Consider the following 20,033-nt stretch of genomic DNA (forward strand, 5'->3'; position numbering starts at 1 on the left):
CGTTGTGGAGCACAGGCTCCGGACACGCAGGCTCAGCAGCCATGGCTCATGGGCCCAGCCGCTACGCAGCATGTGGGATCTTCCTGGACCGGGGCACGAACCCGCGTCCCCTGCATTGGCAGGCGGACTGTCAACCACTGCGCCACCAAGGAAGCCCGAGCCATCTATTTTTTAATTGTAGCTTTGGTGTTTGTGTTAGGACTAATTTTCATGCTTGTTATAAAACATAAAATTCCATCTCATGAAAGCGTAGAAAGAAATTTACTTGTTCTTGATGGGTCTGGAAGACTTTTGTTCATTTTCAGTAAATCTAATGTTGGGGGGATATTGAAGATATAATCACTCCACCTATAGGCCACAAGATCCTTCTCCCCTTTCTTTGTCCCAGTGTTCAGGACTATTTCGTTTCTTCATTGTTTCCCAGTGTTGAGAGAGCAGCAAAATTTTAGGATCTCTTTCTTTAGGTAGTCTTCATTTTGGAACGTGTAAATTGTATTACCTTCTTTTGGCTTTTAGCCATTTCCCATCATGGTAATTTTTTTTCAATATCTTTATTCTCCTATATGTCTTCAGCTAATTTTCTGATTATTTTCCCTGCTCTCCCTGCAACTCCTTCTGTTCTTTCCCTTCCCTTCCTCCCTTTCTTCTTTTGTCCCTCCTTCCTCTCCTTCCCTCTCTTCTCTTCTCCCTCTTTTTCTCTGTTTTTCTCTCCACTTTTCTTTTAGAGCCCTTGCTTTAAATTTCACTGGTAGAGCAACACACTTCTTTCCCTGCTTCATAGGGTGCCTTTCACTAGGTAATTAGTAGCCAGACTGTTTCTACAAGGAATGTTTTAGCATAGACATAATTTCTGCCTGCTTTACTGTGTGATTTTTTTCATTTATCGGAGGTAGAACTCAAATTTTACCTTTCGTTGTTTAAAAAAAATTGCTAGAGGCTTTAATGTTTGTTGCACTGATTGTTAGAGATACGCAGGGAAACATAAGCCAGTTATTTACAGAATGAATCTGTAGAACTCTCTTCAGCATCTCCTGCACCGCACTTAGTATGATTCAAGGTGTTGACTGGACCTTTCATGGATTGGAACTGGATTCCCCTTACATCCTTAAGAAAGTCATAAATAACTGGAATATATCTTATTATCCTAGTATATAATTTTATCTTTCTGTGACATTGAATGAATGGAAGAATATTAGTTTATTTGTATTTCTGATTTATAGTTGAAAAACTGAATTTATAGCAATACTTGGTAGACTTATCTATGTATAACATAAGATACTCCAGCTTTTTTAACTGCAAAAATATTATAATATTATATCCTGACAAGTTAAAAGACTAATAACTATGTCTTTTTATTGCAATACCTACATGGTCACTTTAGACAGTGGGAGGTAAAATATTTTAGCCAAAAGACATGTATGTACCACTGCCTGCCCATAGAGCTACCTATTGAAGAACCAATAAGGACATCTAAGTGGAAGATTTATTTCCAGATTACCTTTGCATGCAGTAATAGTGACTTTTTTTTACAGAATATTGTAGCAGCAACAAACGTTATTGCAGTCTCAGAAAAGAATGCAGTGAAACTGCCTGTTTGTCTGTTTAGAATGGATCTAGATTTTATACCTCTTGACTCAGTTACTCCATTAGTTTAAGAAGGGGCACCCTTTCCTTCCCAGCATCATCCTTTAATCTAACCTGCCCTCAGATGTTGGTATTGCTTTTCTGTGGCCCTATCGCCAAATTGATATCCCTGAACAAAAAGTATGCACGAGGGGGTAGCTCTGAGATCCCTGGACCTACAGTTTAAAGTCAGGACTTAAAAGTATCTCTGCTGCTTCCTTGCTGTGTAACACTAAGCATCACTTCCTCTCTCTCTCTTTTTTTTAAAATATATTTATTTATTTGTGACTGCGTTGGGTCTTCATTGCTGCACCCAGGCTTTCTCTAGTTGCGGCAAGCGGGGGCTACTCTTCGTTGCGGTGTGCAGGCTTCTCATTGCGGTGGCTTCTCTTGTTGCGGGGCACAGGCTCTAGGTGCGTGGGCTTCAGTAGTTGTGGCACGTGGGCTCCATAGTTGTGGCTTGTGGACTCTAGAGCACAGGCTCAGTAGTTGTGGCTTGAGGGCTTAGCTGCTCCACAGCGTGTGGGATCTTCCTGGACTCGAACCTGGACTCCAGGGCTCGAACCCGTATCCTCTGCATTGGCAGGCAATTCTTAACCACTGTGCCACCAGGGAAGTCTCACTTCCTCGTCTTCCCTTCTGTTTCTGCACATGTAATGTTGGAGGGTAATGCCTATTCAAACAGAATTGTAAGTCATATGAGGTAATAAATTGCCTGAAACCTAATCATTTCCTGGTAAATCTTTATTTATTTATAGCCTATATAATCTTTTTTTGTTTATACTCTCACATAACCTTGTATCTTTCATGTTTGGAGAATATACACTCACCCAACATCCCAAGCTCTACTTTCTTAGAGAGCTTGTAAAACCCTATATAAAATTAAAATGACCAGCAAATCCCCAGTTGTTCAAAATACATAATACCAACTTTTTCATGTAAAAATGGAGACTTCGGATTTTCAGAACAGAGTAGTGCTGTGTAAATCATGTTTGAAACAAATCATAGCTTTTCATCGGGATCCAGTTTTTGCTCTCTTCAAATTCATAATATAAGCCAGAGCTCTCGAACTGACTTGGTAACTAATTCCTCTTCATTTGACCAATATCTTAAATAAGTCCAACACATGTTTCTGAGAGCCTGCACATTATGGAGGTGGTAGCCAAAGCCTCTTTAGTACTAGCTCTCTTGATAATATGGAGAAAGAAACTGGCCCTATAATGAGTCATCATAATTTTCTGCTAAGAGTATGGGATGTCTATAGTTATTTCTCTGGGGCTCTGGAAATTTATTCGCCCAGTTGGCTTTGAGAAGAAAGAGAGCGCACTGTTTGATTTAATGAATTTCATGGATTTGTTGACATTTCTTAAAATGAGCCAGATAACTTGGCTATGGTCACCTGGTCGTGGAAGGATCCCTTTCACAATAGATCTTAAATTTATTTCCATTTAATATACTGTTTATAAAACTTTAAAAATATCATTTCCAGTTTATTTCTTTATTATTTAGACCTGGCAAGATTAGTTATGATGGATTTTACTATATCTTTTCCTTTATTTCAAACATAGGAGTATCATGTTTGATATTGTAGCGTTATAGGCTCACTGTAGAAGCTCAACAATAAATAAATATGTAAAGCACACTCCCAGACACACATAGAGCAATTGATTCTTTTTTGTCTCCAGTAAGTTCTGTTTTAATATGTATCTTTTTATGTAAAGTCTAGGTCACATGAGCTTGTTAGATATTTGTTATATAATCTTGTTAGATTATCCGTTACATAGCCTTGTTAGATTATTGCCTAACGCATCATTCCCATCCCAAAAGATGAGATTCATTGTCACTTTTTTGCGGTACGCGGGCCTCTCACTGTTGTGGCCTCTCCCGTTGCGGAGCACAGGCTCCGGACGCGCAGGCTCAGCGGCCATGGCTCATGGGCCCAGCCGCTCTGTGGCATGTGGGATCTTCCCGGACCGGGGCACGAACCCGTGTCCCCTGCATCGGCAGGCGGACTCTCAACCACTGCGCCACCAGGGAAGCCCTACTTAAGCTTCTTTTAGTCTTTTAAATTTATCATTGTCTTCCAGTTTGGCTATTATTCACAAAATTATTAAGAATTATGAGCCTTTATGTGCCCTTTATGATCTATCATTTAGGCCTACTTTTCTTAATGACTCCGATGCATCAGATATAATCACTTCAGGTGTATTAGAGGTTCTCCTTCCCTTGTGTGTCTTTCCAGTCTTTTTAGAATAGGACCCCCTAAAGCACTGAGGCTGTAGAAATCTCTTTAAATAAGTTTTGCATTGACCTGACTCACATGTATCCTTTCAAGCTCCCTTGCATCCTTCCATTTTGTAGCAAATTGAGACTTTATAGATGTTCTGCTCTAACAAATGCTTAGTTTGTTCCTTTAACATACTTCTATGAAAATCAAACCAAGAATAAAAAGAATGGCGTATTTCTGTTTCCACACACAGTCATGTGCCTCTGTGTATATAGTGCACATTATTTGTTTTTATTTTGTACATGTGGATAGTTTCTTCTTCTATCTCTCTGTTGCCCAATGACTACCAGATAATGTGAATTATCATTGACCTCAGTATGTCTACTGGGCGAATAAGTAATGTAGATTTTCCATATCATTGCATCTGCATTGATATAAAGTATAAAATTGTAGAAAATTTTACTTATAATTGAATTCAGCCCTGTTGCTCAGTTTCCTTTTAATTTGCCTTTATTTGGTACCCAGTTCTATGTATATAAGTCTAAACTTGAATGATTTTATTTTTTTGGCTACAACACATGGCTTGTGGGACCTTAGCTCCCCGACCAGGGATCAAACCCATGCCCCCTGCAGTGGAAGTGCAGAGTCTTAACTGCTGGACCGCCAGGGAAGTCCTGAGTTTGAGTGGTTTTAAAATGCTTATATAGTAAGATATTGAATGCAGTGGATTTTATTATATCCCAAGTGCTCATGACAATTCCTACAAGTTTAATTTAAATTATATTTAACAATGTAATGGCATAGATTAAACTGCAAACTTTTATATAGTCATAATGCATGACTCTTACTATCTTGGGTTCTTATTTTGATTAAACTCCTGCCGTTTAAAAAAATTATACTCTGTGAGAAACAGAGACGTAGATGTAGAGAACAAACGTATGGACACCAAGGCGGGTAAGGGGGCTGGTGGTGGTGGTGGGATGAACTGGGAGATTGGGATTGACATGTATACACTAATATGTATAAAATAGGTAACTAATAAGAACCTGCTGTATAAAAAAATAAATAAAATAAAATTTTTTAAAAATGTATCAACCCCCAGCAACACATTAAAAAAAAAAGAAATTATACCCTGAGAAATAGGAACAGACCGTTAACTGGTTTGACGTATCTGGTGGGTTACAATTAAATCTTTCAATGTGTTCAAAGTGAGTCTAGAATTCTAAGATAGGACTTAGTGATGACCTTTTAAAGACAGAACTCCCATAGACAGATAGTTTGCTCCATGACAAAACGTTTATGAGATGGAGCTGCCGGTCGCATTGGAAGTATGGTAAAAAATGAGGAAACCAAAGCCATTCTTTGTCATTACTGAAAGCAGCTGAACTAGATTCCTACCAGGTGGTGGGAAATAGTTTCATGCAAGGAAGATATTGTATGGTACTATTCTTAATATCTTATGAATAATGTGCTTAGTTTTGGCTTGGAATTTTTATTTTTGCTTCAGAACATCATTGTCTACCAAATTTTATTTTTATATTCATTGACATTTGGTTAAGTAAATAAAGCCAATAAACTCAGAGTTTATTCACTGAAGGGTAGAAAGGTCCCTAAATCACTTTGGGCTTAGAAGTGTGGTATTCTAAAAGGTACTTCAGTAGGTCACACAGAAAGCTCATTTTGTGTTGCCATTACCATAGGATGCTTTCACATGCTTTCCTCCCTTGAGAGTCTGTAAATGTGTGCTGTCAAGTTCTCAGTCACTCGCCAGAGTCTTTTTTGCTTCTGGGTATTTTGTTGTTTGTAAATACTTCTACGCATAATTTTTTAAATTTAATAATATTAAGTTTCCTATAGTGAAATATCAGTGTCAGAAACTCATCTTAAGCCCTTCATTTTTAAAAGCAAGTCCTCTGCCTATTAGGCACAGAAAAATAATTTGGAAAAGAAACTTATTTATAAATAACTTCCTTTATTCAATTCCTCTGTTCCTGATTTCTGCTATAGCTAAAGAAATAAGATTTTACTGGAAATCAAGTGAAATTTTCAGTGATTTGATTAAATACAGTATAATTTACATGGTCTATCTCAGCAAACAAGGCTATTCTTTAAGAAGGGTTTCTAATAAAATAGGAAGACATCTTTTCTTCTTACACTAGAGAGGAGATAGCATAGTAGTTAAGGGGATAGAATTAGAGCTAGGCTACCAAGTTCAAATCTCATCTCTTGTGCCCCAGTTTCTTCTGCTGTAAAGTGGGGATAATAATAATTCCAACCTCTTCTGGTAGTCGTGAGGATTAAATAAGTTAATGTATATAATATATGTAGAACAGTGCCTAGCATTTGGTAAGTGCTATATAAATATCGGGTATCATTTTTTTGTTACATGTTGTATAGCTTATATATGTGTCATCTATTATAATTATCAGAAGTTTCCTACAGTAGACTTTCCTGCTACTTAAAATTATAATTAAGAACTTTTATACTCTCACCATTTAAAAAATCATGTTATAACGTGAGAATGCTGCTCGCATTGTAGGCTGGGAAAGCTATTCCATCACCTCATCCTTCACCTCATTTCTTAGAGGAGAAAACAAATAGATGCCTGCTGTATATATCCCCCTTAATATACATACACCTGATAAATTTGTAAGTCTACTCTTATGTGTATGAATAGAGAGTAGCTATGTAATAGATATATGTTTTCTATAACATTATCATAGACTATATAACATTTCTAGGAAATTAGATAGGGTTTGGTTACCTTGGGAAATAAATATTGAACCTGAAAAACATATTCCCTTTCCTGGATCATTTATATTTAGAAATAAAAATGAATTTTGTTCACGTACTTGAAATGTCAGTAACATGAAAGCTGCATATATCTCTTGAGTTGGTTTTATGTTGACAAAACAAATATGAGGAAGGTTTAAACATTTGCACATAAACATTCATTAACATTTAAACATAAATATTTATTAACTTTCCATTTATAGCTGAATTTTTTCATCTATTATAATTTATTTCTAGTGAATTTGTTGACTAGAAAATGAGCTCACAGTTATAAATAGATGATGGAAGGAGGTTAATTATCTTGATGGTGTATTAACACAAGCAGGTATTTTACTACCCAACATTTCTTAAACTTCTCAGTTACAGGAATTGATAACAGTAATTTGTTATTATTTTTATGTAATAACCATCTGTAACGGTATCAAGGCACTGTGCTTAGGAGATACACAATCATCACTAAGTTATGTCAGTTTTGTTTCTGTATTAGGAGAGATGTAAGATTTTCTGCACCTTTGACAATTAATAATGACCAGAAGTCCCTATTTCTTAGCTAACTTGATCATCAAAAATTGGTGTAAGGAATTAAATTTGTTTGACAAGTTATTTCTCTTTTCCTTTTTTTAGTGGATTAAACAGACCTCCAGAGAGGGTGGAGGGAAAAGGATAATGGAAATTCTATTGCTGCCATGATAAAGACAGTTTAGGGGAGAAATTGGGGAGAAATTAACCAGAAACTCAATAAGTTGGAGAAAACCATTAAAGACTATCTCTAGAAATTCTTTATTGTGAGAAGAAGGTAAAGTAGTATCTCACCCTTGTTTTACAGAAAAAGTTGTCAAAGTCTTGACCAGTTATCAGCTGAAGTTAGCCTTTCTCAGACTTCACTGGATCCAGGTCAGTCACAAGGAGATGGAAAACGAGACACATTAAATTTAATCAGTGAAGGTAAGAAAAAAAAAATCTATTTAAAAATTGCTTTTTCCTGAACTATACATATTTTGGTTGCAGAGGATTGCTAAAGAATAATAGTGACATTTCTGTGAAGCATGCTAGGAATTAAGCTGCCATTATGATTAAAAATAGTCTGCTCTTGTTTTTTTCTCATGTGTTTGTAGCTAACCTTCTCGATAGATATTCTGTAATTGTTACCTTTATTTCCTCATTTCCTGTATTCTTTTTTACCCACTCCGGTTTGGCTTTTGTGTCTCTACCACTTATTAAAATGACTTTTATCAAGGTGATCAACCACTGCAGTAGTGCTGACATTGGTCCTCTGTCTTCATTCTTTTAAACTTCTCAGCAGCTTTTGATCCAACTGATGATTTCCTCATTCTTGAGTCACTTTTGGTACTTCATTTTCTGAGTATTCTGAAAAACTTGGGGAATAAACATAAAAGAGTTTTCTTTCCCTGTTACTGCTTTCAGCTGTGTTCTAACCACCCCTCTTTCCAGTGGGTTGCATCTTCCTGAACAACATATTGATCCAATTTCATAAGTTTTCAGGCCACTTTCAATTATATGATCACATTTCAGTTTCTAAGACACAGTCTATTCTTTTGTTTTTTGGTACGTGGGCCTCTCACTGTTGTGGCCTCTCCCGTTGCGGAGCACAGGCTCCGGACATGCAGGCTCAGTGGCCATGGCTCACGGGCCCAGCCACTCCACGGCATGTGGGATATTCCCGGACCAGGGCACGAGCCCGTGTCCCCTGCATCAGCAGGCGGACTGTCAACCACCGCGCCACCAGGGAAGCCCCAGTCTATTAATTTTTAAACTTCAGTAAAATAGCTGGTTCAAAATCTTTTCTTCCCGTCCCCCCCCTCTCCCCCAGTATAGGCTAGATCTGTTACTCTAGCACTTTGGATTGGACACCTGGCGCTGATATGATCTCATGCTCACATATTTTACCTCTCCTTCTTCCCAGTTCCACACCTGCTGGTGTGTGTGAGGGCTAGGGGAAGACAGACAGTTCCTTACCTCAGAGGAACCTGTATTCCTCTATGCCTCCTTTCTTCTCTTGTCTTCTCCATTGCAATAAATGACCACTGTAGACATTATCTTAGACACTGCTCTTTCGCCTTATAACTGCAAGTCAGTTCATTAGCAAGTCCTGTCAGCTTCCCATACAACACGTGCTGTATACATTGATTCATCATCTCCATTACTACAACTCTAGTCTGGGCCACCTGGGTCAAGCCTCTTGGACGGACTGCTTTCGTCTCTCCTTCCTGCCTCCTCACAAGTCATTCTCCATGTGGTGAACAGTGATCTTTGAAAACATAAATCAGAATCTACTATACGCCCCCCTTAAAATTCTCCAGTCGCGCTCAGTGACAATCAGAATAAAATCCAAACTGCTTATCTTGGATGGCTTCCTTCATAATCTTGTCCTTACCAGCTTCTGCCTCATATCATACCATTCTTTTGTTTGTTCTCTACACCACAGCAAACTGACCTCCAAACTGTTCTTCCAAGCTGGTTTCTGCCTCAGCTATCTTTACACTTGCTTTTCCCACTGCCCTGAAACTACTTTCTTAAGGTCTTTGCATGGTAACTTCTTTATCAGGTCTCTGTACAAATATCAGCTCTTTAAAGTAGCTGGGTTTTTTTTGTTTTTGTTTTTGTGGTACACAGGCGTCTCACTGTTGTGGCCTCTCCCGTTGCGGAGCACAGGCTCCGGACGCGCAGGCTCAGCGGGCATGGCTCACGGGCCCAGCCGCTCCACGGCATGTGGGATCTTCCCAGACTGGGGCACGAACCCGTGTCCCCTGCATCGGCAGGTGGACTCTCAACCACCGCGCCACCAGGGCAGCCCTAAAGTAGTTTTCATTGGCCGCCACACCTTAATTAACCACCCATGTCAATGCCCACCCATCCCAGGCACCTTACCATATTGCCATACATTATATTATGAGTCTTGTCTATAACTCCCCACTAAAATAGAAGCTTCATGAGGGTAGGGTATCTTATCCATATTTTCGCCAGCATATTATTAGAGTCTGACACATAACAGACAACCGTTAAATATTTGTTGATGGAATAAGTATATGATGAATAACTGTCATAGAATATGAGGAACAAGTTACAGGTAGTATAAAGTAAAAATTCAATTAACCAGAAGTCTCAGGCAATGGGAAAATTGTGATAAGATGAATTCTGCTTCCTTTAAGATGGTTGTTGAAATGTTCTCAAAGGACCTTAATCTGTTTTACGAGCTTAGTAAATAGTGTATATTGACTACAGATAAATCTTTTTTTTGATGATGTGGAAAATAAAAATAGCATATTAGAGTGTCTTAGTGGCACTAATATAAATGGGAAAGAGTAAACTGATTGTCATTATTTAGAATATGTATATTTAAAAAAACTAATCCATACTATGAGTGGATTCCTTTGTGATGACTTTTCATATAAAAATACATTTATGTAGGATTTTAATCTAATTTCTAATTATATGCATTTTAATATCAATAAGACAAGATTAATAATGAATACTTTTATACTATAAAAACAAATGTGGGACTTCCCTGGCAGTCCATTGGTTTAGACTCCGCGCTTCCACTGCAGGGGGCACAGGTTCAATCCTTGGTTGGGGAGCTAAGATCCTGCATGCCGCCTGTCATGGCCAAAAATAATAAAATTTGTTTAGAATAAACAAAGGTATGGAGGAGGAGGGAGGGATGAATGGGTGGAACATACAGAATTTTTAGGGCCATGAAATGGCTCTGTATGATACTAAAATGGGGGACACATGTCATTGTACATTTGTACAGCTCACAGAATATACAACGTTAAGAGTGAACCCTAATAGGGACTCTGGGTGATAATTTTGTGTTCATGTAGGTTCATCCATTGTAACAAATGGGGTGTTAATAACAGGGGAGACTATGCATGTGTGGGAGTAAGAGGTATATGAATACTCTCTGTACCTTCATGCTCAGTTTCTTTGTGAACCTAACTACCCTAAAAAATAAAGTATACATATATATATATAAAGTACTGGCTTTAAGAATTCAAGCTGGTTCTTCAAAAAGGTAAACAACACTGATAAACCTTCAGCCAGACTCATCAAGAAAATAAGGAAGAGGCCCAAATCAGTAAAAATCAGAACTGAAAAAGAAGTTACAACTGACGTCACAGAAATACAAAGGATCATGATAGATTACTGTGAACAACTGTGTGCCAGTAGAAGGGATGACCAAGAAAAAGTGGACAAATTCCTAAATGCACCGTCTGCCAAGACTGAACCAGGAAGAAATAGGAAATAGATGAATTACCAGTAATGAAATTGACTCAGTAATTTAAAAACTCCCAACAAACAAAAATCCAGGACCAGATGGATTCACAGGTGAGTTGTACCAAACATTTAGAGAAGAGTTAACACGTATCCTTCTGAAACCATTCCAGAAAACTGCAGAGGAAGGAACACTTTTGAACTTACTCTATGAGGCCAGCATCATCCTGCTGCCAAAACCAAAGATATCACAAAAAAAGAAAATTACAGGTCCATATCCCTGTTGAACATAGTTGCAAAAATCCTCAACAAAATACTAGCAAACCAAATCCAACAATCCATTAAAAGGATCATACACCATGATTAAGTGGGATTTATCCCAGGGATGCAAGGATTTTTCAGTATCCACAAATCAATCAGTATGATACACCACGTTAACAAAATGAAGAATAAAAACCATATGATAATAGATACAGAAGAATTTTTTTTATAAAATTCGATATCCATTTCTAACAAAAACTCTCCAGAAAGCAGGCATAGTGGTAACATACCTCAACATAATGAAGGCCATATATGACACACGTGCAGCTAACATCATACTCAGGGTGAAAAGCTGAAAGCATTTCCTCTAAGATCAGGAACAAGGCAAGGATGCCCACTCTCACCACTTTTTTTTGGCTGCGTTGGGTCTTCATTGCTGTTGTGGGCTTTCTCTAGTTGCATTGAGCGGGGGCTACTCTTCGTTGAGGTGCTTGGGCTTCTCATTACAGTGGCTTCTCTTGCTGTGGAGCATGGGCTCTGGGCACACGGGCTTCAGTAGTTGTGGTGCGCGGGCTCAGTAGTTAGGGCTCATGGGCTTAGTTGCTCCGAGGCATGTGAGATCTTCCCCGACCAGGGATCGAACCTGTGTCCCCTGCATTGGCAGGCGGATTCTTAACCACTGCACCACCAGGGAAGTCCTCTAGAAATTTACCTTGAAGATATATACTTAAGTAGTACAACTGTGTATGCACAAGGTTATTCTGCCCACTTAGTATTCGTTCACATTCTGTACTTTTCCCCGATTATCACTTTAAGGAATTTTTCTAGCTACCTCCTTTTTAAAATTTAACTTTTTATTTTGAGATAATTATAGATTCACATGCAGTTTTAATAAATAATACAGGGAGATCCATGTACCCTTCACCCAGTTTGCCTCAGGGGCAACATCTTACAAAACAGTAGAACAGTATCACATCCATGGAACTGACAGTACAATCCACTGATTTCACACAGATTTACATGTACTCAGTAGTGTGTATGTTTTTAGTTCTGTGTAGTTATACCACATGTGTAGGTCCATGTATACCCCACCATAGTCAAGACATGGACAGTTCCATCACTGCAAGGATCCCTTGGGCTGCCTTTTTATAACCATACCCACCTCATTCCCAGCCTTGCCCTATCTCTGCCCCTTCCCTAATGCATGGCAAGCACTAATCTGTTTCCTATTGCTGTAATTCTGTCATGAAATTATGAAGAATATTATATAATGAAATCACGAAGAGTACTGAATAAGTCAGATAGTATATGGACTGTTTGGATTGGATTTTTTTACTCAGCATAATTCCCCTGAGATCTTTCCAAGTTGTTATGTGTATATTCATTCCTTTTTTATTGCTAAGAATATTCCATGGTATGGATGTACTATATCATTTTTGTTTTGTTTCTGAACCAGTCACTGAGGAACATTTGGGTTGGTTTACATTTGAGGGCTGTGAAGCTGCAACTATTGGCTGAATGTTTGTATCCCCCTAGATTCATATGTTGAAATCAAATCTCTAGTCTGATAGTATTAGAATGTGGGCTTCGGGTGGTGATTAGGTATGAGGGTGGAGGCATCATGAATGGGATTAGTGCCCTTAAAAAGAGGCCGCAGAGAGCTCCTTTACCCCTTCAGTCATGTTAGGACACAGTGAGAAGACTGCTGTCTGTGAACCAGGAAATGGACTATCACTGGACAGTGAATCTGCAGGCACCTTGATCTTGGATCTCCCAGTCTCCAGAACCGTGAGAGATAAATTTCTATTGTTTATAAGCCACCCAATTTATGATATTTCTGTTATAGCAGCCCAAAGGGACTAGGCTGCTATGAACATTTGTTTATAGGTTTTTGTGTGAACTTAAGTCTTCATTTTTCTGGGATAAATACCTTAGGAGTACCGTTGCTAGGTTGTGTGGTAGTTGCATGTTTAGGTTTTTAAGAACCTGCCAAAATATTTTTCAGAGTGACTGTACCATTTTGCATTCCCACCAGCAATATATGAGTGATCCAGTTTCTCCACATCTTTAGGTGTTGTCACAATTATTTATTTATTTATTTATTTATTTTGCGGTATGCGGGCCTCTCACTGCTGTGGCCTCTCCCATTGCGGAGCACAGGCTCCGGACGCGCAGGCTCAGCAGCCATGGCTTACAGGCCGAGCTGCTCTGCAGCATGTGGGACCTTCCCAGACCGGGGCACGAACTCGCGTCCCCTGCATCGGCAGGCGGACTCTCAACCACTGTGCCACCAGGGAAGCCCACAATTTTTTATTTTAACCATTGTGATAGGTATGCAGTAATATCTCACCATGGTTTTAATTTGCATTTCCCTGTTGTCAAATTATGTTCTTCATCTTTTCACGTGCTTATTTGCCATCTGTATCGTCTGGTGAAATATCTCTTCGTGTCTTTAACCTGTTCTCTAATTGAATTACTCTGTTTTTAACTGTTGAGTTTTCAGAGTTCAATAGATAATTCTAAAATTGATACACTCAAACTTGATGGGTAAAACTATACATTTTTTCATGCTCTCGCAACATAGGTTACTCTTTCAAAAAATATTAACTCTTGAGGAAAAAAATTTTATTGGAAGTTCAGCATTTCTTTTCCTAGCCTTTTCTTATATTGCATTCCAGTAAAAATAAAATGAAACTTTTAAATTAAAAGACATTCATGACATCATCCCAATTTTATAATATTATGTATACCTACTTTTCTGTTTGAATGTAAGCTGGATGGTTAAGTTCATTAAAATTTCTTTTGTGCTTTGCTGCACTGATTAAATTTTTATAATGAACATGTCATTTTTACAAACATAATAGATGTGTTTTCCCTTCTGAAAACAAACACGAAGTCAAATACATCAAATGTATTCGAAGTGGTTAATTTAATGCTAGAACTGTAAATGATTGTTACTTTTACATATTTTACGCATTTTTAGTTAAAAGTGTTATTAACATCTTCGTTTGAAAAGTCTTAAGAAATAGAGATTTGATACTTACTACTTGAAAAAAAGAAATTTATCCTTGTACTCTAAAACTTGGTTCAAGTAGAAAAACCTTTTATGCCTTTATATAGTACCTTACATTCCTCAAGGCTATATTTTAATGAATGGTATAGTAAAAAAGGTATAAAACAAAAAGCAATTCTATATTCCTACTGATTATTAAAAGAATTTCAAAAAATGTCATAAGTTAAAATGCACCATAATTGTTGATAGGAAGGGTGAGAAGTTGTCATTTTTCTCAAGAAGCATGTATTAAGCCTTTCTTATGTGACAGGTATTACTCTAGAAACTACTAGCAGATAGCATATTTCATCAAATCTAATCAGATGCCTTAGGTTTTAAGATACACTCATTTTATGTACCACCAAAAAAAAGAAAAAAAGAAGAAGGGGGGGTGGGGAGGAAGGAATATGCCAACAATTAAACTATAACACATTGTCTCCTTATCCTGTAGCACTTCTGTTTATCTTAAAAGATCTTTTAGACTTTTAAAGAACTGTTTTATTATAATTCTCATAACATAAAATTCACCATTTTATAAAATAAAATTCACCAGTTTAAAGTGTACAGTTCAGTGGTGTTTAACATATTCACCGTGTTGTGTATCCCTCACCACTGTCTAATTCCAGAACATTGCCAGTAAAGAAACCCTGTTGTACCTATTAGCGTTCAGTCCCAGTTCCTCCCTCCCCCTCCCTTTGGGTAACTACTAATCTACTTTCTGTCTCTTTGGATTTGTCTGTTCTGGACATTTCATAAAATGAAATCATACAACGTGTAGCGCTTTTTTTTGGTCTGACTTCTATGGCTTAGCATAGTATTTTCACAGTTCTTCCATGTTGCAGCATTTCTCAGTGCTTCATTCCCTTTTATGGCCAGATAACATTCCATTGCATGGATATACCACAGTTTGTCCATTCATCGGCTGGACATTTGGATTGTTTCCACTTTGGGGCTTTTATGAATACTGCTGCTGTGAACATTCATGTACAAGTTTTTGTGTGAACTGTAGTTTTATTTCTCTTGGGTATATAACTAGGAACCGAATTGGCTGGATCATATGTTTAACCTTTTGAGGAACTGCCAAACTATTTTTTGAAGTGATGATATGTACCATTTTATAATCCCACCAGCAATTAGGGTTTGTTTCGCTATACCCACAGCAACACTTATTATTGTCTGTTTCTTAATATAGCCATCCTAGTAGGTGTGAAGTGGAATTCCATGGTTTTGATTTGCATTGCCCTAGTGAATAATAATGTTGAACATCTTTTCATGGGCTTATTGGCCATTTGTATATCACCTTCAGAGAAATGTCTACTCAGATCCTTTGACCATTTGAAGATTGCGTTGTTTGTCTTTTTACTGTTGAGTTGTGATAGTTCTTTGTGTATATTCTGGATGGTAGACCTTTATCAGATACACGAATTGCAAATATTTTCTCCCATTCTGAGGCATGTGTTTTCACTTTCTTGCTAGTGTTCTTTGACTCACAAAGTTGTAAGTTTTGACGAAGCCCTGTTTATCTAGTTTTTCTTTTGGTTGCTTGTGCTTTTGGTGTCACATCTAAGAAACTGTTGCCCAATCCAAGGTCATACAGGTTTATTATACATGTTTCCTTTTAAGAGTTTTATGGTTTTAGACCTTACATTTAGGCCTGTGATCCATTTTGAGTTAATTTTTTGTATATGGTGTGAACTGAGGTTCCAATTTCATTCTTTTGCATGTGGATATTGAGTTGTCCCTGGACCATTTGTTGAAAAGACTATTCTTTCCCTCACTGCATGGTCCTAGAACTCTTGTTGAAATCCATTACCCCTACATGTATGGGTTTATTTCTGGATTTTCATTTCTATTCTCTTGGTCTGTGTGTCTGTGACAGTGCCGCATTAACCTTGCTCCATACCACACTGTCCTAATTACTGTAGCTTTGTAGTAAGTTTTGAAATCAGGACATGTGAGTCCTACAACTTTGTTCTTTTCCAAGGTTGTTTCAGGTATTTGGGGTCCTTTGCCTTTCCATATGATTTGAGAATCAACTTGTCATTTCTGAAAAAAAGGCAGTTAGAATTTTGACGGGGATTACATTAAATTTGTAGATCAATTTGGGAAACATTGCCATCTTAACAATATTGTCTTCCAGTCCACAGAAATAAGGGATGTTTTTCCATTTATTTTGACCTCGAGTTTTTTTCAACACTATTTTGTAGTTATCAGTGTACAGCTCTTGCATACTTCTGGTTAAATTTATTCCTAAGTATTTTATTCTTTTAGGTGCTATTGTAAATGGAAATGTTTCTTGATTTTATTTTCTGATCATTGCTTCTTTTAGACTTTAAGCATAGGTTTTAAAAATTAATTTCACTCCTCTGTAGCTGTAGAAGGGAGAATAAAAGTGAATTGAGTTGTCAAGAACTTCTTCATGTTCAGAGCCCATCTATTCTGAACCATTTCTTAATCAAAATTGTCAGTAGCTATGTCTTTCCTCACAGTATCATCCTCTGTTCCAACAGTGAACCATTTCCTAAAATAGTACTCCACTGCTGTAGGGATTTTCTTTCAAATTATCAACAAGTATCCTGCACATTTTTAATGCAGACACTTTCCTGTTTGCCTTAGTTTCATTTTCTTCCTCAATTAGATCAGATGCTTCTGAAAGTTAAACAGTGTCTCTTCAAAGACCATAGGAATTCCATGATAAACTGATGTTTGACATTTTAACAGAAATCCTGCATGATTCATGAATCAGTCACATCAGTTGCCTATGCTTCAAAATTTTTTATCTGTTCTGAGGGGTTTCTTCTGCCTTCAGTTACATGCCTGGCATGTGAATAAGCAGTTCCTTTGCATATGTCACGAAGCTTCATCAACTTCCCTGGTTTTTCTCTTTATTACAGATTTCTTTTTTTCACAAGCACTTTTATGCTGTTTTACAAGAAATTATGAATTGCACTGATTCCTGTAATGAGTATTTGTTTTACTGATATGAAACTTATATCCTGCTGTCTGTTTGTTTTCATGCTTTTCTTTGAACAAACTCTTAATTTTAAGGGCAAATTATACTACAATGTTTTTGAAGGCGTTTTAAGCGACATACAAACACAACTAACTCAAAGTGATATCAGTACGAATACCTGTGACCAAGTTCATGCAAAAACAACTATGTCAAAGCTCCCTCTTGGCTAGCTACAACCACAACACACATTGGTTCTAATATTTTGAAATTCTATTGCATAAAATTATGACCACCCATTTTCTTGACTGTTGATCTCAAAAAAGGTGACGTCGTCCTTGCACAACAGTTTAATGTAACATTTTCTCTATATTTATGGGTGTATGATAGTGGCTAAGTAATCTCTTTAGGCGTTCCTTAAAATTAGGATATGTATTTACCTCCTCTTCATTTCTTCACTGACCCCTTTCCTCCCTACTCCAGACTTCTCTTCCTTATTATAATGTTGATGATCTCACCATTCACTTATCACTTCTCATAATCTACTGAATCGTTCATGGCTCCTCCCACCTACGTTTTGCCTTCACCAACTCCTACCAGTTTAACTTTCTGAAGATCTCTGCACGTGTTCCATTCTGTGTCCCTTCTACTGCTAACATGGTTCAGGTAGCTGCCATAGCCTTCTTACTGGTTTCACTATATCCATTTTATTTCCCTCAAAGTCATGTTTCACAGAGTCCTCACGTATTTAAAATACAAACTAAGCATGTAATTCCCTTATGTAAAAGTCTTCAGTGGCTCACTTCCGTCTAAGAGTACGATGAAGAATGTAGTCTCTGAATTTGAAGACTTGATTTCAAGTCACAACACAGATGTATTGTTATGATTACAACAAGATCCTTTCCAGGCTCCATAACATCACCTCTCAAGTCTCCTGTGGCCTTTGTCTATTCTTCTAGTCTCATTTCTTGCTTGTAGCTCCCTGTACCTTGGGTGCTGCTTCTTCCCTCTCTGCCTTTGTTCATGTTGTCCCTCTGCAGAGCCTCGTCTGATTTTTGCCTCCTTGGGCATGAACGTCCACTAGGGTTCAGTTTAATGGTCACTTTTTCCCTGAAACTTCCCAAATTACCCCCCAACCCATACCTTCTGATTTGGTTTGGACACTTGTCCTTTGAGCTTCCATAATACCCTTTACTTATTATTCTTACACTTACTGCATTTGATTATAATTTTCTGTTTGTATTTATTTCTATCATATACTAAGTTCCCTATGGGCAGGAAGTGGGTTTGATCACTTCGGGATAGAGGACACATAGAGAATACCCAGTAAATTGGGCTGAGTGAATGACTTCTCATTTAATGATGTTTGTATTATTACCATCTGAAGACTTGTATAGTCCAGACTCCATATCAAGACATTTAAAACAAGACTGATCTTTCTTGGTATAAAACAAACATCCATTTTCTGCTCCTGATGACTAACTTATTTCTGCTAGGAACTACCACTCTCCCAGCCGTCTGGGCTAGAAAGTTTCATTGACCCTGACAAGTTCTTTCCTCCCCATATCAGTAAATTGCTTTTAAAATATCACTATTAACTCACATTTTAACATGCTTGTTATTTTTAATCGACTGTAGTAATTTTACATGCATTTAGGTCTATGCATATATATACACACATACATTAGCTGCTGTTGACATTGCAACAATATTGAAGAACATTTTGGAATAATCACCTGTCATCCTCTACCTTAATACAGTTTTGCTTATTTCCTTTTATAAGCGTAGTTGCATAGCTGCAGTCACAATGAACATAACCATTTTGGATCCTTATGCACCTTTTTAAAATTTTTTATTTTTAAATGAAGTGTTGGAATGAAGCTTCTTTTGGGGTTCCTTGAGGGCACCACACTACCCTGAAGGCTCCATAGCATCCGTATTTTCAGAGGTCAGCTGTCGGTCTTGGAAGGCTGGCATCTGTAGATCTCCCCATGCTTTCCTTGCTATGCCACTCAGCTCTGCTGTATGGTTTATTTCCTTAAGGCATAGCTGAGGACTTCATGTACCTTGCCTTCTTTCCCCACTCCAACTTCTTGTTTTGGGTAATTTCAAACCTACAGAAAAAGTGAAAGAAAAGGAGAATGAACACCTATGTATGCTTTACCTAGATTTGCCAGTCGTTAACATGTTACCACACTGCTTTATCTTGCCCGTGTGGGCACATGCTCCCTCCGTTTACTCGTGTATCTGTGTTTTCTGTTTTGCTCAACCATCTGAAAGTAAATTGCAGAGACCATGACACTTTAAATACATCAGCATGTATCTCCTAGGGATAAGGATGTTTTCTTACAAAGCCACACCATTATGACCTCAGGAAATTTTTTTTTTTTTTTGCCTTTTTTAAATTTATTTATTTTTATTTTTGCTGTGCTGGGTCTTCGTTTCTGTGCGAGGGCTTTCTCTAGTTGTGGCAAGCGAGGGCCACTCTTCATCGTGGTGCGCGGGCCTCTCACTATCGCAGCCTCTCTTGTTGTGGAGCACAGGCTCCAGACGCGCAGGCTCAGTAGTTGTGGCTCACGGGCCCAGCTGCTCCGCGGCATGTGGGATCCTCCCAGACCAGGGCTCGAACCCATGTCCCCTGCATTAGCAGGCAGATTCTCAACCGCTGCGCCACCAGGGAAGCCCTAGGAAATTTAACCTTAGTACAATATTACCTGATAAGTATTGAATGTTATGATTTCTCCACTTTTCCAGTAATATCCTAACTTTTTTTTTTTAGGTCCAGTCCAATCAAGGATCCCACAATGCATTTAGTTTTCAATCTCTTTGGTGTCCTTTCATCTAGCAGAGCAATCCCCAACTTTTCTTTTTCTCTCACTTGACATTTATATATT

The 20,033-nt window shown here is 37.9% G+C and overlaps 1 protein-coding gene across 7 annotated transcripts in view; it reads left to right on the forward strand.

Annotated features, from left to right (window-relative positions):
- Positions 1-20,033, forward strand: part of RUNDC3B (RUN domain containing 3B) — a 147,743-nt gene that overhangs the window by 122,230 nt on the left and 5,480 nt on the right. For 5 of the 7 annotated variants that reach the window (XR_013829877.1, XM_079932202.1, XM_079932200.1 and 2 more), the window contains one exon: positions 7,470-7,588. Coding sequence is in view for 6 of the 7 variants with exons in the window: in XM_079932202.1 (XP_079788328.1) it covers positions 7,470-7,588 (119 nt within the window). In the remaining variant the exon portion in view is untranslated. Of the gene's footprint in view, positions 1-7,469; positions 7,589-12,815; positions 12,926-20,033 lie in introns of all 7 variants that reach the window. The other 2 variants (XM_079932197.1, XM_079932199.1) reach the window with 1 other exon arrangement.

The sequence above is a fragment of the Stenella coeruleoalba genome, assembly GCF_951394435.1.
Source record: "Stenella coeruleoalba genome assembly, chromosome: 9".
NCBI classification, from domain to species: Eukaryota; Metazoa; Chordata; class Mammalia; order Artiodactyla; family Delphinidae; genus Stenella; species Stenella coeruleoalba.